This window comes from Anabrus simplex, chromosome 9, assembly GCF_040414725.1.
Source record: "Anabrus simplex isolate iqAnaSimp1 chromosome 9, ASM4041472v1, whole genome shotgun sequence".
Lineage (NCBI taxonomy): Eukaryota > Metazoa > Arthropoda > Insecta > Orthoptera > Tettigoniidae > Anabrus > Anabrus simplex.
The window spans coordinates 19,781,496-19,803,949 of record NC_090273.1 but is presented as its reverse complement, the minus strand read 5'-3'; the positions used below and the strand labels follow the sequence as shown (position 1 = coordinate 19,803,949).

General features: G+C 38.2%; 1 protein-coding gene across 1 annotated transcript in view; it reads right to left on the bottom strand.

Moving 5' to 3' along the window:
* The window catches only part of LOC136881205 (ral GTPase-activating protein subunit beta), a 179,943-nt gene that overhangs the window by 27,307 nt on the left and 130,182 nt on the right, over positions 1–22,454 (bottom strand). Inside the window, exons 20-23 of the mRNA XM_067153914.2 lie at positions 18,127–18,340; positions 13,862–14,111; positions 10,130–10,300; positions 630–765 (exon numbers count right to left, since the gene is read on the bottom strand). Of these exons, the coding sequence (XP_067010015.2) occupies positions 630–765; positions 10,130–10,300; positions 13,862–14,111; positions 18,127–18,340 (771 nt within the window). The remainder of the gene's footprint in view (positions 1–629; positions 766–10,129; positions 10,301–13,861; positions 14,112–18,126; positions 18,341–22,454) is intronic.

Genomic DNA, 22,454 nt, shown 5'->3' with positions numbered 1-22,454 from the left:
CCTGCTTACGGTCCACTGTTTGGAACTTTTTCACAAATCATAGCCATGTTGGCCATCACTATATTAAAGAGCACCGGTGAAAATACACTTCCTTGTCCAACTCCTCAGTCTGTTCTACACCATTCTAATTTTTTGCCATCTATTATAACACAGGTAGAACTACCAACACCAAATAAATATATGGCTACTACAGTACTTGTGAAACCCATTTTTTTGGTACTCATTCACACCAGACTCCAAACAAACCACATGATACCTGTTTCACAGTTGAAGTCCTTAAAAATTAACCCCCAGCCTTCTAGCCTCTTGTCCTGAGAGATTCCGAAATTGGACATCAACTGATACTCAGGTCTAGGGAAGCATCCAAATCACTCCTCCTTTCCGCTGTCTTGTCCTGTCCTATGTCCCTCCCTCCCCTTCTTCACAGCAGCATCTACCTGTCAACAATGTTCAACACCATTGTTATTTTATCCTCTTCGATGTATACTCTCTACACACCTGATTATGCTGAAGTCCATGCTCTCCATCTGCTTCCTACACATTTCCATTTTTCAGAGAATACAGCGGAGGAACAAAATACCTTGACACAAAAGCAGTAACAGTGTAGATCAATTCAATTACACTCTTACCTCTGTTTGGGGACTGCATTACTCTCCAGCTGGTAGACACATGACCTGTCCAGCCTGGATGTTGGTACACATTGACGGGCCATCCCAACGACAACAGGAACTCCAAGAAGTGAGGGTGAACACTGCTTTCGGACATCTAGAAAGTTAGAAAGAAGACGGGTGGAAATAAATATATCCCTAACACAGAGTGTTGCTGTATGTCCTCCAATTACAGTAAACTGCCCTTATGTCCCAAAAGTGCTTTCCCAAGACATATAAAATATCCCAGATTTGATCAAAATTGAAAATAAATACTGGATTTTTGCTGTATGCATTTATGTACATGTCTGTTGTATTTACAGTGGAGACCCTCTTATGTGGCCTGCTTGGGTCTGGACCCTTTGTTGCACAACAAAATGACCAGTTTAAAAAAATAAAAAATAATAATAATAATAATAATAATAATAATAATAATAATAATAATAATAATAATAATAATAATAATAATAATAACTTAATAATAATAATCATCATCATCATCATCCTTCCAATTATTGGGCCATACGGCCCGTTATGATCTTGCATTTTCTTTCCATCGCTTCATTCAACATCTTATAGTTCTGTGTCCTCTTGCTTGGTAGCGTAGGATCTCCTTTTGTAGTCTTCCAGATTCCATCCTTTGAATGTGACGTCTCCAGTTTTCTTGGTAATCACAGATGTAATTGATTACTGGTTTCACATTCAGTCCCTTAAGCACATCTTCATTTCTTTTACGATCCCATTTTGTATGGCCTGTTATTCTGCGCATGAATGCCATTTCACAATATCAAAATGTCACAATATTAAAATAGTCTATCCAGCAATTTAAGGCGTTCCATCACATTTGAAACAATATACCTTTCAGCGTTCAGCCTGCAAGCCTCTGTGAATTTACTAATCGTCACTGCAATCTTCCATTTGTAACTAGTTCTGAGGCATCGTTTAGTTCTATGTCTCTTATCTTTAAATCATTGGAAACTGAATCCAACCATCATCGTCTTGGTCTCTCCCCATCCCTATTACCATCCATAACAGAGTCCATTATTTTCCTAGGTAAACTATCCTCCTCCATTCGCCTCACATGACCCCACCAAAGCCAGTCTATGTGTACAGCTTCTTCCATCGAGTTCAATCCTAACTTAACCTTTATTTCGTCATTCTGAATGCCCTCCTACCATTGTTCCCACTGGTTTGTACCAGCAATCATTCTCGCAACTTTCATGTCTTACTTTTAGCTTATTCATAAGATATCTTGAGTCCATCCAGCTTTCACTCCCATAAAGCTAAGTTGGCCTGAAAACAGATCAATGTAAAGATAGTTCAGTCCAGGAGCTGACTTCCGTCTTAGAGAATACTGTTGATCACAACTGCGAGCTCACTGCATTAGCTTTACTGCACCTTGAATCAATCTCACCTATCGCACTATACCACCATCCTGGGAGAACACACATCCTAATTGCTTGAAATTATCTACCTGTTTCAGCTTTGTATTCCCAATCTGACATTCAATTCACTTGGATTTCTTACCTACAGACATTAATTTAGTCTCAGAAAGGCTGATTTTCATACCATCATACTAATTGCACTTATTTTCAAGTTCCAAGATATTACACTGCAGGCTTTCAGCACAATGTGCCATTAACACCAAGTCGTCACCATAGGCCAGACTGCTTACTACATTTTCACCTAACTGAATCCCTCCCTGCCACTTAATACCTGTCAGCAGATACCTGAACAATAAAGGTGAAAGATTACAGCCTTGTCTAACCCCTGTAAGTACCTTGAAACAAGAACTCATTCTACCATCAATTCTCACTGTAGCCCAATCGTCAACAAAAATGCCTTTGATTGATTTTAGTAATCTACCCTTAATCCCATAGTCCTCCAGTACGGCGAACATCTTTTCCCTCGGTATCCTGTCATACGCTTTCTCTAGATCTATGAAACAAACGTAACTGTCTATTCCTCTCGTAGCATTTTTCAATTACCTGCCGAATACTGAAACTTGGATCCTGACAGCCCCTCCGTGGTCTGAAATCACATTGGTTTTCATCCAACTTCCTCTCAACCACTGATCGCACCCTCCCTTCCAAGATGGCAGTGAACACTTTGCCTGGTATACTGATTAATGAGATACCTCAATAGTTGTCACAATCCTTCCTCTTCCCTTGCTTATACTGTAGATAGCTGCAATTACTGCTTTTGTCCAATCTGAAGGTACCTTACTAATACACCATCATCCTAATATTATTCTATGAAGCCATTTTATCCCCGCCTTTCCACTACACTTCACCATTTCAGGTCTAATTTCATCTATTACTGCTGCTTTACGACAATGGAGTTTATTTACTATCCTTTCCACTTCATCAAGTATAATTTCACCAAGATCATTGTCCTCCGCCCCATGAGCTTGGTTGTTTGCGAAATCACAAGGAAGATACCCTTTTACGTTGAGAAGATTTTCAAAATATTCCACCTCTCCAGAGATTCCCTGGGATCTATTATGAGTTCACCTGATTTACCCAAAACACTATTAATTTCCATTTTTCCTCTCTTCCTAAGATATTTTATTACTGTCCAGAATGTTTTCCCTGCTGCCTGATCTAGCCTTTCCAAGTTATTACCAAAATCTTCCCAAGACTTCTTGGAAAAATCTTCTTGGATTCAACAACTATTTGTTTCGTTGTGTTTCTTTTCTCTACATACAATTCGGTGTCTGCATCAGCCCTTGTTTGGAGTCATTTCTGATATGCCTACTTTTTACGTTAACAAGCTGCTCTCACTTTAACATTCCACCAAGATGTTCACTTTTTCCCACCTTTACACACAACTGTTCCTAGACAATCCCTTGCTGTTTCTATTACAGCATCCCTGTATGCCACCCATTCTCTTTCCATATCCTGAACCTGATTACTGCCCACTGTTTGGAAATTTTCAGTAATCATATTCATGTATTTCTGTTTAATTTCCTCGTTCTGGAGATTTTCTACCCTTATCCACCTACAGAGAGATTTCACTTTTCTATCCTACGCCTAGAAATACTTAGTTTACTACATACCAGATAGTGGTCTCTATCATCAAAAAATCCCTGGAATACCCTCAAATGCCTGACAGATTTCCTGAATTCTAAGTCTGGAATTATATATATATATTATGGATCTGGTGCCCCTACCCTCCCATACATAGCAGTGAATAGCCTTATGTTTGAAGAATTTATTTGTAACTGCCAATCCCATACCAGCACAGAAGTTCAGCAAACGCTTCCCATTCATATTAGCTTCCATATCTTCCCCAGATTTACTAATCACCGTTTCGTATCCTTCAGTTTGATTTCCAACTCATACATTGAAATAGTTTATTAGCATTTTCTATCATTGCCGTTGACCCTGACTACGATGTCACTCAATGCTTCATAAAACTTGTCAACTTCATCCTCATCTGCACTCTCACATGGTGAATACACTGAGACAACTCTTGTCCTAATTCCTCCAACCACCAAATCTACCCACATCATTAGCTTATTTACGTTCCTAACAGAAACTATGTTGCATGCAATTGTATTCCTGATGAACAGTCCTACTCCACACTGCCCTTCCCTTTTTAACACCCATCAAGTACACTTTATAGTCTCCTATCTCTTCCTCATTATCTCCACTTAGCCGAATATCTTTTACTCCTAGCACATCCAGATGCATCTTCTTTGCTGACTCAACCAGTTCCATTTTTTTCTTCCATAAGCCCCATTAATATTGATAGCTCCCCATCAAATTCCATTTAGTTCGCCAAGCTGTTTCCAAGGATTCCCTCAGCTGTCAAATGGGAGTGGGACTCCGTTACGCCCACAGGTCCGAGGCTTGCTTAAAATGTTCTGAGCATGCTCGAAGAAAATTCTGTGAAGCAGGATGCTACCCTTACTTACACATAGTGCAAGTAAGGATCTCTCCTCTGACGGGTTAGGAACCACTGGTGGATTGCGTAGTCCTAGCCGCCTGAGAACAAGGAGGGTTATGATTCAGAATATGTTCGAAATGCCCCCTCCCATTCCATAGCAACTGGTATCCCAACTCTTGGGACCATTTACTAGGCCATTCAGTCATTGCCCAAGGTTCAGGAACTAAGACGTGACTACAGTAACCAACACCATGAACCATATGTTTCAAAATATAAAGTTTTTTTAAAAAACAAGTTGCTTTATGTCGCATTGTCACAGATAGATTTTATGGCAACGATGGGACACGAAAGGGCTAGGAGGGGCAGGAAAGCGGCCATGGCTTTAATTAAGGTACAGTCCCAGCATTTACTGGGTGTGAAAATGGAAAATCACATAAAACCATCTTCAGGGCTGCAGACTATTGGGTTTGAACCCACTAACGCCAGAATGCAAGCTCACAGCTGTGCACCTATACCCACACGGCCAACATGTTCGACAATATCAAGTTTTTATTACAGTAATCTACAAACGTACACACTTACACCTTCATTACAGACTTATGCTGTTCAGTGTTCATTCTGCAAGCTCCACAATCCTCTATCTGCTCTGTGGCCTCGTTTAGTTCCATGCTGCTTATCATTAAATCTTAACTTGCATTGCCTTGGTCTCCTTCTACTCCTCTATGAAAAAGTTATATAAGGATGCAGTCTGTACCCCCTTCTTTTTTTCCTTTGTCCCCTAGGTGATGACAGGTCGGTGATGTATCCACGAAGACGCACACAAAAAGCTGTCACTTGCGTACACGGTTTTTATTTACAATTATTTACACTTTACACATCAATAAACCACCATTTTTAACAACTGCCTATCATGAAGAATCAGAGGACTGCACCAGAGGCATGTCAACTACCAACTCAACAAAACTAATTCACATACTTCAAACACTCGCTAGCACGACTTCTACACAACTCTTATCAAACAATAACTCCACTCCACCATCGAGACTGTCTCTTTATATATGTTGCCTGGCCAGGCTTCTACAAGGATATGTCACAACATATCTTCTCATAAATTCTAGAGTGCCTAATAGCCTAGTTATAATGTAAAGAACTTTCTACAACCATCTAGTGTCAAAGATACGCCATTCTGGACTTTATTACAGTGTATTGCACAATATTGTAGTGGATGACAGGGCTTTCTTACAATTAAGTTACAGTCCCAGCATTTACTGGGTGTGAAAATGGGAAATCACATAAAACCATCTTCAGTGCTGCAGACTGTTGGGTTCGAACCCACTAGTCTGTATTATACATGCAGGTAATAATAAATTATATACTATTAATTACGGGTTCTTACATTAACTCATATTAATATACACAGCACATGTTTCATGACATAACCTCACAAATAATATGATCGTCCGTACCTAACTACGTCAATAATAATACTAATACATGGATGTAAACATTTCATAGCCATACCTTACACATCAAAACAACAACAACAATAATAATAATAATAATCATAATAATAATAATAATAATAATAATAATAATAATAATCGTGGTACACATTGGACATGGTGGTCCATGGAAGGAACATTACAGTAAAACCTCGATAATTCAAAGTGATCCCGACAATAAAATTTAAAAAAACATCGGACTTCGTAATACATAACTTCGAATTAAACGAATTTCTGCGTAACAAAAAAATATAGAAAATATGTTAGTGTTATATTCGCTACTCGAACCTGAATACCTCCGATCCTCAAGACAAATAGAGCAGAAATTGTAAGAAAGATAATTCCTTTTTTTTTTTTCAATCTAGAATACAAACAAGGATAAAAGGAAGCTAAAAAAATTGGGTATATGGTACAGAGACTTACATAATAATATAGAAGTCCAGGGTTCATCAGTCTTAAAATTTACATACTTAAATGGACTGGTCCGCTCTTCCTTAATGTTTAGAATACGCCTATCCATTATTTTGATTACTTTTTTGTAAATACGAAACAATAAACTGAAGCAACAAAACTATTGTCAATCACCTGTTATCGGCAGAGAGGATCTGCAATTGTAGCGAAGTCCATTAGACAACGGGAAACAATTCACAGGCAGTGTCTACAATCACGAAAAACGTGGACGCAGCAAGAATTTTGAAACTGACAAATTATGCATGGTTGACAAGCCAGAAATTGGGTTAAGTGCGCCACCAAATTGTTTCCGGTTTGTGGTGGTTTATATCTGATATTTACGAAGAAAATTAAATCCTGTAGTTATCTATGGTATGATGTGCTTGCATAATTGTTGTAAGTTGATTAACCTATGACCTAAACTTAATGTTTATGGATCCCGTTTTTAATTAGGTCTTGTCAGTTTTGTAAAATTTGTATGTACTTTATGCATTGTTTATTGTAACTTTGTCTATGTATATTTTTCTTATTTTTGGCTGATGATGATGCACACCAGCATCGAAACCGGTACCGAGTATAATAAAATGTTATAATTTTTCTTATAACATTATATGGTATTAAATAGGTGGACCTCTCTTGTTTCCATTAGATTCTCGGTTCAATACGGAATAAACATGAAGTTTTTAAACTTGAGTTGATTATAATCCAGGATGCAATCATATTTACATCCTGATACAACGCACACATGATATTCTATTTGACTGTTTGAAACCATCGATACCTCGATGTTTAAAGCACACGAAAACAAATGAAAACATGAAAAAAATTATGTATGGCCTAGTGGCCAATATACAGTTATTCTAACTTGGTAACCAACATAGAAATTAAGTTCCAACAATAACACATTTCAACATCTTCCTCATTAAGCAAACACTGAAAAACAATGCCATTCATTTCTGAAATACAAGTCAGTGGTGCACTGCGTAAGTGCATTTCTGTAAGTTGTCGAAATAAAATCTTCTATTAAATCCACTGCATTCACAACATTTTCTGCTGGCAGAGATGACACTGTCTAGAATCAATAAGTCTGTCATTGAGTCTTTAGCCAGCAGGTGCGTGAGAAGAAACTTCGTTTGCAATGTTTTGTCTGCTTGCTATTCTATTATAAACAAATTTATACCCTACGAAACTGGAAAAAAAAAAATTCCGCGACCATACCGTACATGTACCTCACAACATGAGGCTCGTTGACAATGCGCTAAAAAAAGAAACAAAGAAGCAACAATATAAGTTTTAATTCCTGAAAAACTGAAGTAGAATGTACACAACAATAAAGGATCCGAGACACACTCACTGTTGTTGTCATGTACAATAACAGTATTTGTTAGCTGCCCTGCAACAACCACATTACAGTACTAATTTTGAATTGCAGAGTTTATGGGCCTGATGAGAACTCTGAATTACATATTAACCATATTTCAAATTAATTGGTCGAAATAACACTTGAAGGCCTATATTTGAATTTGGGGAATGGCATTTACTTCAAAATATGCGTATTTCGAATTAACTGACTTCGAATTAAAGAGTTTTCACTGTACATGCAAGATGTCAGATACGGCGCCAACAATCTGGCCATTGTCAAATGCGCCAAAATCTTTTGTCTTACCCAACCTGTGCTCACCAGTTACTCCTGTGGCCAACAGGAGGTCTGAGAACATTGCAGTCATGTACTATTACATTCGCCAGGCTGACCACAGCAGCTATCTCTAATTCAACTGCTCTTCAGTGTACTACCGTGTATGGCTTTCAGTGCCAGGAGTGTCGGAGGGCATGTTCGGTTCACCTTGGTGCAGGTGAAACTCCACATTCACAACATTTTCTGGGGTATTGCTGGTGTCTATGGGCCAGGGTGAGAGATGATGATAATTAGGTAGGGAGAGAGGGTGAAATCTGGTGCTGGTACATAGCCTACTCCTGTTGAATAACACCCAGGAGTCTACTCAAGGCTTAACCTTCCATCTGATGGACGAATCACCATCAACACCATCATATGCCCTCACTCCATATGAAGTCCGGCTCCATGGCTAAATGGTTAGCGTGCAGGCCTTTGATCAAATGCGTCCCGGGTTCTATTCCCAGCAGGGTTGGGAATTTTAACCATCATTGGTTAATTGTGCTGGCACGGGGGCTGGGTGCATGTGTTGTCTTCATCATCACGATGCACAAGATGCCTACAGGTGTCAGATCAAAAGACCTGCAACTGGCGAGCTGACCATATCCTCAGACACTCCCGGCACTAAAAGCCATACGCCATTTCATATTTTTTACTCCATATGAACACCATGGAGAGGTTTAGAATTGAATCCAGGCTTTTGGCACACAATCTAACGATTAGCCAGCCAACATTCTGACGGTTATCATTTTTTTGATTAACGGAATTCAACCCGGCTAACCGCAGTGTCAGACCATACAGAGTTGACACCTTAACAAACATGGTGGGCTCAAGATTTTTGCCATGTATTAAACAATATTTCAAAACATAGTAGGCTAAGGAGTATGTTTAATTACGTTAATCTACAGCATTACAAATGATTTAAACACACAACAAAATGAGCGCAATGCGTATCTACCAACATGATTGCCTACCATGATACAAAATAGTCCTTTAAAGATTTTTACGACAGGGGGATCAAATATAAAAGGGATTTTATTTTTTATTTAAATTAATTTATTGAAAAACACAAGTCAATTACAATTTATTTCTCCACATAGTTTCCTGCTTCAGAAATCTATTTTTGCAGCGTATGGGCAGCTTTTTGATGCCCTCATCGTAAAATAGAGCAGTGTCGTGTCACCAGCCAGTTGCGCACGAAGTCTTCTACAGTCTCGCCATCTTCAAATCGTTGCTCTCCTAGAGCTTCTTTAAGCAGTCCGAACAAATGGAAATCACAGGGCAATAAGTCCGGGCTGTAAAGAGGATAATCAAGTGTAGTACAGTGCATATCCTGTAGCTTGGAGACAGAGCTGCAGTATGGGAGGATGACCTGTCGAATCGGTTGGTCTCGTCTTCTGCGGCGATATGCAACCTTCACCTTGTTCAACAGCTCGCAGTAGTAAGCAACATTAATTGTGCGTCGCTTTAAAAAAAAATCAATCAGCAATAATGTCTTTAACCGCACGAATGTTTTCACCTGTAATGCAGGTCTGAGGATGGTGATCGTAATTGCTGATTTTCCGCAAGTTCTCATCATTCCTTGAACTTTTTATGCCAGGTAAACACATGCATCCTTGGCAATGTTTGATCACTAAACTGTACAGTCAAACTCTGGCAAATTTCTGCCGCTGTAACTCCTTCACAAGCACAAAATTTTATAATTATACATTGCGCAGTGGAGGGGTGCACCTGTTGCACTGACACCATGAGCATTACGACGAAACTGTGGGAAATATCTAACAGCATGCTCTCCCACTCCTAATGGTCCTGCCTAAGCATAGCAGAAGTGCGGGGCAGTCCTACCAACAGTTAATGTTCAAGAACAAAAATCCTTTTTATATTTGATCAACCTTCGTACTGCACTGCCAATTGTTTCCCATACTTGTTCTGATATCTGATTCAATACAAAACCTAATTTCACTTACCACATTAGCGAGTATCTCATCTGGTGTCTTCTGACCAGCACGGACGTAGAAGATGTGAACTGTATCGCACGTCCGAGAACCCATGTTGTCTAGTGCCTCCAGATCGTGACAGAATCCTGACATACTTGTGTCCAAAGCTGAGAGGGGTGCAGTTGTTGTGCTCATATTACCCTGAGGAACAATATACCAACCTTATGATACTAAGAACAAAGTACAGTGCATTTTGGATAAGTGGACTACAGCTTATACAGACCTGCCATTCACAAACAATATATATATAAGAAGTGATGCACACAGTTCATATGACCACTGTACCTCTGAAGTGAAACTAAAGTTAAAAATATAAGCAATGGATAGAAAAAAAACAGGTGTCAAGAGATAAGAAAAAGAAAAGAAACACATAATAGGATAAACACAATGACAGCACAGTGTGACAACAGAGCAATTAGAAAGAAAACACACAAGGACAATCTTCGCATCTTCATACCCTGTCAACCTCAGATAGACGGGTTCTCTCATAAATCGCAGTTCTTCTTGATTGAGTTCTTCTTAGTCCCTCACATGCTTGTTTCTTCTTCACAGATTCATCAGAAGGGCAGACTCAACAGTTGTTGAGGTTACATCTTGACACTACTTCATTCTTGATGTGGGGAGTGTGGGATAAGAAGAAAGCCAGATAAAGACAGGAAAAGGGAAGAGACAAAAAATATAATGGGGGGGGGGGCAGCGCAATATTTACCCTGCAATATCTCTGAAACTAAGTGGTTTGGACGTGGCTCGATCATGCTTTGGTCTGAATGGAGCTTGTCATCATTGATGGTGGTGCTCTGAATGCACACCAATGCCGTGAGGAGCATGATGATGATTATTATAATGATCTTAACCTAATGGCTGCCAAGATCCAATGTAAGCCAATGCTCTGTGAATTGTAAAACTGCCATGATCCAATGAGATCAGATGCCGTAAAGGCCGAGTTTCAAATACCATTTTCTCTCTGACAAAGAGAATATAATATTCTTATTTTTTATTTCTTTGAGAGGTTGGCACGTGCTGGTCATGTCATGTGCGCCACAAACTTTGCTCAGCAAGTTTCCTTGATGTGAGGTATTGCTTTTATCGTGTTTTTGCGTATTATACTAAGAATCTGTGTAGGGTAAGATGATAAAATATTATTCGGAACACTATTGTGTTAAAAATACATTCAGGCTATGTTGTTAGGAAGTGACGGTGATATATCTTCTAGTGATGAAAACAGTGAGACAGACAATAATAGCTCATGTGACAGATATTAGGCCCAATGGTGTTATCGCTCCTCAAACTACTACTACTACTACTGTCAAAAGTGAAGATGACAATGATGTTAATGTTAACCAGAGAAATGCAAATCACCATGATGAACCTAATCTCAATTTTTAATTTCAAAAACTAAAATCATTTAGACATTTTTATTTAAAACTTTTAAGATTAAAAGACAACACAGTTTAGTGATTCTAACAATGACATTAACATGTATGTGAAATAATTATTACTATTCTAAATACTAATTCAAATTTGCAAAGTGGAAATTAATAATTCATTATTTGTTTTTTTAACATAAAGACATAAGCACCAACAAAGTAAATCACATGGATATACATGGATATATCATGAATCATGAAAAAATTCATCTATATACCTTCAAAACTGAGACAAGTACAAAATTTTCTGTAAGACCGTATGTTTTACCTTACTTTAGGTTGGCAGTTTTAGCAGTACTACAGCATTTTAGCTTGGCAGGGAAAGGATTAGCACACCCCTTTGATGATGAAAATAATATGCAAGGGCACAGTCAATGCAACATTTGTGTAATCAATGAAAAACAAGGTTTCTGGTAAATAAATGTTAACTTTAAAATAAATTGAAATGATCCAGCTTTTTGCTGGCCAGTGAAGTAATAACATTTAGAGAGTGATCAGTTTACGAGTTAGACTGAAGGCACTTTTAACCTGCAAGAAAGATTTAATGTAAACTTGTTTTACAACTGGTGGAGACAGAATACTAAGAATTAATGTCAGAATGTTGGAAATTTGTCCAGAAGGAGTTTCTTTAAGTGTCAAAAATGAATTGTTACAAGGCTACTGCCAATAAAGAAGAGCAGTGGTCAAATGAGTTACCACCTCATACAACGCGTTACTGATACTTTAGTCTCATGCTAATGTAACTATGTTCATTTTATAACTTGTTCCTTTTCTTGTTCCTTCTCTTTACATATGACTTGACTTGATTCGACACTTGCTCGTTCCTTCCAGTAATGACATTTTACTCTGTGGGGTTGGACCAAATTAGCTGCTTGTACGGTCCTTCTGCACTAAATTCTCATAAGTCAATTCCTAATGCTACAGCCGCATAGCCACTTGCATGTCATACGTTTATATCTTAAATTTTTACCTGTTTTCACGTTTATCAATTTGTAGCATTATTTTGGTCAATCACAACTGACAATTTGTCACTCGCTACCATGAATTCAACAGAAACCATTTTTCAAAATCCACACAAACACTGTACAACAGCATAGAAAGAGATAATTCTTCAGCACATTAAGAATACGGTTGGCACGATTTGGAATAGCAATCTTCCCGCTAATTAGTGAACCACAAGTAAGCCCAGTTAGATCTACTCCAAGTCGATATGGGCTAATGCTAACCAGCTACAAGGAAAATCTTATGGCCAACAGATATACTACTTCTACTCCTGTACTCAGAGGGGATATTATAGCACCTTCTCCAGTGTGTTCCTAGAGCTAGTTTCAAGGAATGAAACAACGCTGTCATTACAGCTTGAGCATGAGTACAGCAGTCAATTTTGGAGCACAAACCTCACTGAATTCGTAGCAACATTGCCAGACTGCTGACATGCTGGATATTCTTTGACAGTGCCCCTCAAGTGCCAAAAGGAGGGAGGAGGGAACTATACATCAAATCTTATTATTCATTTAAAATGAGTATTCACATGCTCATGTGCACACCACTGATCGCATGTCAAGCAGATGTAAAGAAAGTAAAGCAGAAAACTTTAAGTCAGAAATTAATTAAGCACTAATGTATAAGTGTAAATGTTGTCAAGATGTTAATTAAGGTAAATAGGGGGAATTTTTTTTACAAAGGTATGTTCATTCAGGTTGTTTTCGTTATCTTCTTTGCGATGTAAATTTCGATGGATTCCTTAACATTCAAAGATTTACTCGAAGTAGAAGATTTTTAGATCCGTGTTGATGTCTGTGAAATGGTATGAACTGTCGTATATGTGCTCTCCGAAGGCTGAATGCTGATTATATCTGATTGCGTTTTTGTGTTCCTTGTATCTTGTTTGGAAATTACATTTTGTTTGGCCTACGTACGTGGCTTTGTAGTTAGGGTCTTGGCATTTGAGTTCAGACTTGGCGAGAGGGGTCTTTTTTGTTTAGGTTGCACTTGCTGTAGTGTGTTGTTCGTTCTTTCTTTAAAAAAAAAAAAGCAAGCTCTTGGAGGGGCGGAAGGTGAAGGCTTCCTCTATCCGTAACCTCAGCACTTGGTTGGGGGGTGGTGTGGTGGTTAGATCGACTGCCTTTGCCCCCAGGAATTAAGCTGGTACTCATTTCTGGTGTAGGCTGAGTGAAGCTCAGGGCCAAGGAAATTTAGTGATTCAATTAATAATTGTAACTTTATAACTTTAACTTACCGTCTTAATCTAGCTGACACAGAATCAAGGACTTACATTTAAAGAATCCAGGGACAGGAAGCCAAAGTGTGAGAGAAAGAGTCGTGCCGTCTGAAACTCCTGGCAAGGGGGTGGAGGGGAGCATTCCTGCTCAGGATCCAAGAACGCCGAACAGGCATTGTGCTCCTTCACGGCAGTCTCTTCCAGCGACGCTTGCTGCTCGATGAGCTGAGCCAGGCGGTGATGGTTCATTTCCACATTACTATCTCCAGAAATGAGAGAGTCTAGACTGGGGATGGACTTATCTCTGAAAGAAACACACATCACAGCTCTTAACACATTGAAGACTGAGCATTTTAGTGCATTTTCACATTTTTTAACAAAAATAACTGATAACCTTACTTACAGTTATAAACCTATGTTGCATTCAGCAACGTTTGAGCTAAGCTTGCATACCTTTTTTTCAAAATTGAAGCAAAACCACTAACTTTTATAAATAAATTAGAAAACCTTTTTTTAAACTTTCATTTTCTTTTTGATTTTCTAAAAGCATATTAAAAACATGAAAAGTTACATATTCAAACACACCAAGATACATTTATGAAACACAACATACATACATACATACATACATACATACATACATACATACATACATACATACATACATACATACATACATACATACATACATACATACATACTAATTGTTGAGGAATGAAAAAATTGCATTAATTCTGGAAATTGGCTCTAGTCATCTGCTGCGCAAGACCATGCAGCTATGACGCTGCTTCGGTAGTACCAACTTAGTATCGTAATAGAATTAGGTTACATGTAATGAGTCTCATTATGATAGCCTATTGGAGTACAGAATGTAAAAGTTTCAAACAAATTTATTTAAAAACTACCATTCCAATACTTTAAAGCATACTTTACAAAGTATTGGAATGGTGGTTTTTTAAATAAATTTGTTTGAAACTTTTACATAGAATTAGGTTCCGATGATGTGCTGCTACCTGGTATGTTTTCATGAACTACAAGCACTGCAGAATGAGTTCCAGCACTCCGCTAATGCTTGTAGTACTTTGAAGCGGATATATAAGCACTAGAACTCAACGCCGTACAGCATACATCACTCGTTCTCCATGGAACATTACCATCGATGTACGGCGCATGGCGCTCGTCCTCAAAGTGTTAACAGGGCATGGTGTTTTATTTGAAGTGACAACACTGAGAGTGAACAATTAACAAAAGGATGAGGATAATGAACATTAAACGTTGGAAAACTGTGGAACATTATGTCCATTGGCCCAATAGAAAACCCAACTGCATACAGAGTTTGAATGGTAATCCTCTGAATTATTATTTGGAAAAGGCTAAAATAACCACAGGGAAACAATGGATGGAAGAATGCAAGAAACACCGTAGTGAGTTTATGAAGAGATTTTGGGAGAAGAAGAAGAAAAACCATCATCAAGCTAAAAAGTTCCAAAGCGCCCTGTAAACAGGCATAACAGAGAATTATTAATAATAATAATAATAATAATAATAATAATAATAATAATAATAATAATAATAATAATAATAATAATAACAACAACAATAATTACTACAACAAGAACAACGTTATTGGTTTTATGTTCCACTAACTATATTTATGGTTTTCAGAGATGCTGAGGTGCCAGAATTTTGTCCCACGGAAGTTCCTTTTTTGTGTGTCTGTAAATGTATCGACACCAGGCTGACATAACTGAGCACCTTCAAATATCACCAGATTGCACCAGAATTGAACATGCTAACTTGGGTTCAGAAAGCCAGTTTCTTAACCGTCCACCAGTGCTAAAAGTAGTGGTAGACTACCAAGGCAGATCAAATATAAATGGGAATTTGTACCGCTGCTGTTAGTAATAATTCTGAGGCGGGGCTTTGCCAGGATGCTGGTTACTTCATTCCCACTCCTAGCACTTTCCTATCCCATCGTCACCATAAGATCTTTTTTTTTTGCTAGTGGCTTTACGTCGCATCGACACAGATAGGTGTTATGGCGACGATGGGATAGGAAAGGCCTAGGAGTTGGAAGGAAGCAGCCATGGCCTTAATTAAGGTACAGCCTGGTGTGAAAATGGGAAACCACGGAAAACCATTTTCAGGGCTGCCAACAGTGGGATTCCATCCCACTATCTCCCGGATGCACGCTCACAGGCATGCGCCCCAACCGCACGGCCAGCTCGCTCGGTACCCTTCAGATCTATCTGTGTCAGTGCAACATAAAGCAGATTGTTAGAAAAATATAACTATCAAATCAATTAGTTCATCACAGAAATGTTTAAAAATGCTGATAGGTGTACTGTGAACAGTTAGTCCTGCGTGCGTTTGAACACCCACCATGTCATTAGCGTATTTATAAATTTTTATGTTCAGGCCATTGTTTTCTGTGCTCCACATATCTGACTCCTCCCTCAACCCTACAGGAACATATTCATATCTTTCGCTTTCACCAACTGAACTAAATAGCTTCTCCAACATTATCTCTGTCCACAAAGCTGAAATCAATATCAATGTCACTGTCTAGTACATCTTCAACAAAGTCCGTCATAATTTCCACACCACTAACACTCACTAAATGTCACGAGCTGCTTGACGTGTCTGCAGGTTGAAGCCATAGTAACAAGTGATCTGACCTGAAGCATATTACTTGTATATCCGGCATGCAATTTATAGGACTGTATATTTACTAACAAGAGAAGCAGACGTGTCAAGACTGCAGCTGCCTGCTGTTGTAATTCCTAGTGACATGCTAGCCAGCACATCTAACAGAGCATGAGGAACTGATATTGCTGACGATGAACTCTATATGGGTTTATTTCATAACACAAGCAGAAATGTCTGCCTGTGTAGTCTGTATAGTTCGAGCATAAATTTTTAACTACTGTTGGCAATTTCTTTCAACCAACTTTAAAAAAAGTATTTAACTCATTGCGGACCGTGGACGGCGTAAGACGTTTAAGCTTGCTTCTATGCTGCGGGCCGTGGACGGCGTAAGACGTTTAATGTTCCGCGCGAAGCAATGCTGTTTATATTCGTCATCTACGCATTTTTACACCTTAGTCAGCGTTACTGGTTGTAACAGGAAGTTGGTTGATTTTTTTTAGATAACCCCCGCGTTGAGTGGGCTCATGTTTATCTTAGCTGTTTTAGCGGGAATATCTCGGTACTTCCTCACGCGTCAAGACGGTACTTGAGATTCCAATGCAGTGCGTGTCGTTCTTACCCAGTGTAGTATAATGGCTTAAAAAACAAAGTTTATTACGGAAGATTAATTATTAGATATTGTTCACAATGATTATTCTGGCGATGAACTTATTCCTGAAATAGACTCAGATAGTGAAAGTGAGAGTGACGAAGAAATTCCAATTTCCGAATCCAATAGGCCTATAAAGGAAAGTGAAGTGCCTGATACATATCATCCTAGTTATTGTCCACCTGTTCCATCGTTTAGAGAGAATTCAGGTATAAACGTTCAAACAGAAAATGAGCAGGATATTTTGAGTTAGGTGAGTATTTTTATGAATGACGAATTTTATCAGTATTTGTGTGAGCAGACCAATCTATACGCAAGTCAAGTGATAGGCGCGGCGCCGCGGCCTTTCACGAAGAATTCGTTCATGCAATTGTGGAAACCGAAAATTCCAAAATCCTGATATAAAATGTACTGGACTGAAGACCTTGTTTTTCATAGCCCGATATTTTCTAAAACAATGTTCCGTATACGCTTCCTTCATATTTTTTCCTTCTTCACTACAGTGACAGTAATCATTATGCCGAAAGTACAGATAGGCTGTATAAAATTAGACGTATTTTGGAACCTGTGACACCAGATACCACACCCTAAATATTTACTAGAGGTTAGCACAAAGTATCATGCTTCTAACATTTATAGTTCAGGAGTAATGGTAAATTTTATTAAGTAATGCACGTTAAGAGGGCCGGGCATGAAAATGGCTGGTCCAGGCATTCATGTGCCCCGCTCAGAAGCAGGTACTGAACATGTTAAAAAACTTTTGATATAGAACTATAAATACAATACTTCAAATATTGACAAAATAAGTCTAATTTTCGAAGTATGTAGAGGAAAGATTCACAATCGCTGTAGTTTTAGTTTCATAAAAATATCAATAAAATGGCCAAAAATATGAATTATTTTCCAATTAAATGCACACAGTGAAATCACAAGACCTATTGGACAACATGTTGGCAACAGTGGGAGATTTAAAAGGCCAACGGTGAATGGTTTGGATAACAATGAAAATTCCAATACTCACACTTTGCACTGAGGTATCCGATCAACAGATTCTGGGAAGTATCGGTGTCTCACATCATGTCTAACACCAACATCAGACATTGGTACTGGCCGCCCAGGGTTAGGAGCATGGTACTTGGTGCCAGACTTGTGTCTTGGTAGATGGCGTAGCTGCATCGTCCAAGCGTGGCGCCCGGATGGTCCGCGAATCAGAACAGTAACCGTAGGCTGGGGATCTAATGGAAGGCAACACATGAGAACTTACTGCAAAATGAGGCCAGAAAACACGCAGAAAGTACACATGAAATTAAAACTCACAAATAAATATAACTGTTTGTATAGTAACAGAAAGGTACAAACAAATCAAGCCAAATATAGAAAGATTGGACCACATAGGATAAACAAAATTAGAGATGAGTGTGGGAAGAGTCCACCTCCGTAGCATAACAGCACTATTAGCTGTCATCCTCGGTGCCCTGGGTTTGATTCCCAGTAATGTCAGAAATTTAAGAATGGCAGGAGGGCTGGTATGTGTTTGAAATGGTACAAGCAGCTCACCTCCATTGGTGGTGTGCCTGAAAAGAGCTGCACCACTTCATGATGAGGACACAAGTTTACCTTACTTTTTAGTGTGGGAAGAGGAAGTATGGGAAAGGTGAAAACACAAAAGGATGAGCATAATCTCCACACCTTCATCACTGTCAGCTTGAAATGCTGTAGACAGGCTCCCTCCTCATCAGCAGGGCAGACTTAAACACTCGTGGAGAGGCCGTCTTGATGTGGGAAGTGAAAGACAAGAAGAAATACGGATAAAGAAGGGAAAGGGAAGACTCAGTGTAAGAAGATGTGAAGATTATTCTTGTCCTTGTCTGATCTTTCTATTTCTCCCTCTTCCCACACTGACTTGTCATTGTGTTTATCCTATTGTGTGTTTTTATTCATGTTTCTCATCTTCTTATATATGACAAGTTTTGTACCAGGCTTATACTGTATATGACTTTCTGAGAACACTTCAATGGATCCCTCTCATTAATCACAAGTATGAATGAACGTGTGAGAATTTTACAAATAGTCTGAAACATCCATGAAGTGCAAATCATGGTCATGGTCATGGTCATGGTCATGGTCATGTAACATGGCTGAGTAGTGGGTGTGTGACGGTAGTGCTCCTCAATATCTTGTGATTTTGGTTTACGTAGTTTGAATAACGAAGTGAAACCGTGTGCCTCTGGATTATTAAGGTTTGAAGAATTGATGTACGTATTGCATTTTTATTAGATCTTAATTAGTGATGTATTACGAGCCAAGTTTAAGTTATTTGAGGAAGAATCTGTTAATGTAAACATTGAGGTGAAGTGCTACCAACTTGAACATATTTCCAAAGAGTAGTGAAGAGCAGTTACCGTCAACTTACATAATCGATTCTTATATCGATCGTGATACCATTCTTCGCCACCATGAGCTCTTGTGTAGCATGTCAGAAGGCTGTTTCTAGGCAGGATATAAATTCTAAGATTCAGTGCAGTAACTGTCAAGGCTGGTTCCATTGCAAATGTGTTAATATAGGAGACGTTGAATTAAATTTCTTAAAATCTGAAAATCAAGTTTGGAGGTGTGCTTGTTGTGAAAAGGAAAGACGAAATAGTGTACATGGCTTGGAACTAGCAACAGCACCATCTATTGGCGACGTCTATCAGCTCTTACTTGAGTTGAAGAAAGTGATTGCAGAGGTTAAGAAATCAAGTATAGAGGCGGAGCGAGAGTTAGGCAAAAGTTTGGAGTTAGCTCACGTAAAATTGGATGAGAATGCAACATTCATTAAAAAGCAGTCGGAAGTAATAAATCAGTGCATGGAGAAAATGGAAAAATTGAGAGAAGAAAATTTAAATCTTAAGAAGCAACTAAAAGACACACAAATACAGTTAGATGAACTTGATCAGTATGGTCGTCGTAACACGGTTGAAATTTTAGGCGTACCTGAACGAGTTAATGAGGATGTTTATGAAATTGTTAAGCATGTTGGTCGAGTATTAAATGTGGAGATCAAGAATGAATCGATTGATGCATGTCATAGGTTGAAGAGGCAATTGCATCAAGCTTCAGGTGCCATTGTAGTGAAGTTTGTACACCGTAGTGTCAAGAATGAACTCATTCAAAAACGCAAGGTTAAAAGGGATTTAAATGCGTCTCATCTCGGATTTTCTGAGTATGAGACGGTGTATATAAACCACAGTTTGACGTCCCTACGAAGACAGGTTCTTGGCCAAGCTCGAAAAATTAAGAAGGAGAGAAATTATGCTTTTCTATGGGTAGATCATGGAGGTAACATTAAACTCCGAAAAAGAGAGGGTGATCGGCAGGTGTTTAATCTAAAAACCCTGGACGATGTGTATGGATTAAATGAGACTGTGTAACTTTTTTGTTTTGAGAAAAATGATTTTTAATGCAATTAATATTTACTACCAGAATGTAAGAGGGTTAAACACTAAAATTTCGGAGTTTTATGTTAACAATAGTGAATCAGAATACGATATTCTGTTGATTACGGAAACATGGTTACAATCTCATGTTGCTAACAGCGAACTGTTTAGTAGGGATTTTAATGTGTATAGAAAAGATCGTGGAGGTACAAGAAAAGGAGGAGGCGCATTGATAGCTGTTAAAGGTTCTATAGTATCAAGACAAATAACGTTAGATTTTGGTGATACTGAAGCAGTTTGTGTAAAAATTATAGTTAATGGTCACAGTTATGTAATAATGTCAGTGTATTTTCCACCTGCAACCAAATTGGAAGCATATTTGGACTTCTATAGATTGTTTGAAGTTAATAAGGACTTTTCCAATTTAGATCTTATTATAGCTGGTGACTTTAATTTGCCATTAATTACTGGTGAGCAAAGTAATATTGTAAATTTTGGACCTGCATATAGAACCTTAGCTGAGTTTATGTCACTCTATCAGTTGCACTTGGTCAATAATATTCTTAATGCAAATGGAAATACACTTGATCTTATTATTACGAATGTTAACACCTTAACAGTATATAGAGATGAGTGCCCCTTAATTAAGGAGGATAGTTATCATCCTGCAATTGCAGTCACGCTACTATTAAACAGAGAGCGTAGCCATGTTTCACAACATCCTGAACAACCTAAGCAGTTATTTGACTTTAGAAGGGCTAATTTCTTTCAAATGTATAAAAGGTTTGAGCGAATGGATTGGTCTAGGATTGTAGAATTTACAGACGCTGACCAGGCTGTTGAGTATTTTTATGCTCAGGTACACTCTGTATTTTGTGAAACGGTACCTATGAAGAATTTTCACACAAAGAAAAAGTATACTCCATGGTTTACTAAAGACATAATAAATAACTTGAAACTGAAGGAAATCCACAGAAAGCGAAGGAAACATTCAGAGTATAGTAGGGTAATATTTAACCAGTTAAGGAGAGAAACGAAACATATGATCAGTAAAGCGTATAAGAATTACATTTCTAAACTTGAAGAGAATATCAAAAGTGATGTTAATCAGTTCTGGAGCTATATAAAATGCAAAAGAAATACCAAGGAGGGTCTGCAACAGGGCATGAAATTTAACAATATCTTACTTAATAATAATAAAAGTATAGCTGATGGCTTTGCAACCTTTTTTAGATTGGTATATTCGAAACCTCCACCAACCTATGATATTCCTGATTCATCTGATGTATATGTTAATTATCCGTTATCTTTAGAATTAGTGGACGAAAAGGAATATAAGTTAGCTATTAAAAAATTAAAACCTAAAAGGTCATGTGGTGTTGATGGAATACCGCCGTACATACTGAAAGCATGTTCGAATTTGTTGGATTTTCCCTTACGAGCCTTATATAACATTGTGGTAAAAACGCAAACCTTTCCAAAAGTATGGAAGATAGCGAAAGTGTGTCCAGTTTTTAAATGTGGGGACAGTAAAAATATTGAAAACTATCGCCCTGTTTGTATTTTGTGTGCACCGGCTAAAGTATTTGAGCAAATAATGTACACGCGTATATTTAATCATGTGAGGGTCAGTATACATATCAATCAGCATGGTTTTATGCCAGGTAGATCAACTACGACTAATTTATTAAAATTTATACAATATGCTTATACCGTTTTGAATAATCAAGGACAGGTCGACGTAATATACACAGATTTTTCCAAAGCCTTTGACAAATTAGATCACGGCATTTTAATGAAAAAATTGTCATGCTTTGGTCTGACCCCTCCTTGGTTAAAACTGCTTGCATCTTATCTTAGTGCACGGAAACAATATGTTTACTATCATCAACATGAGTCTTTCACATACAATGTTACTTCTGGTGTACCA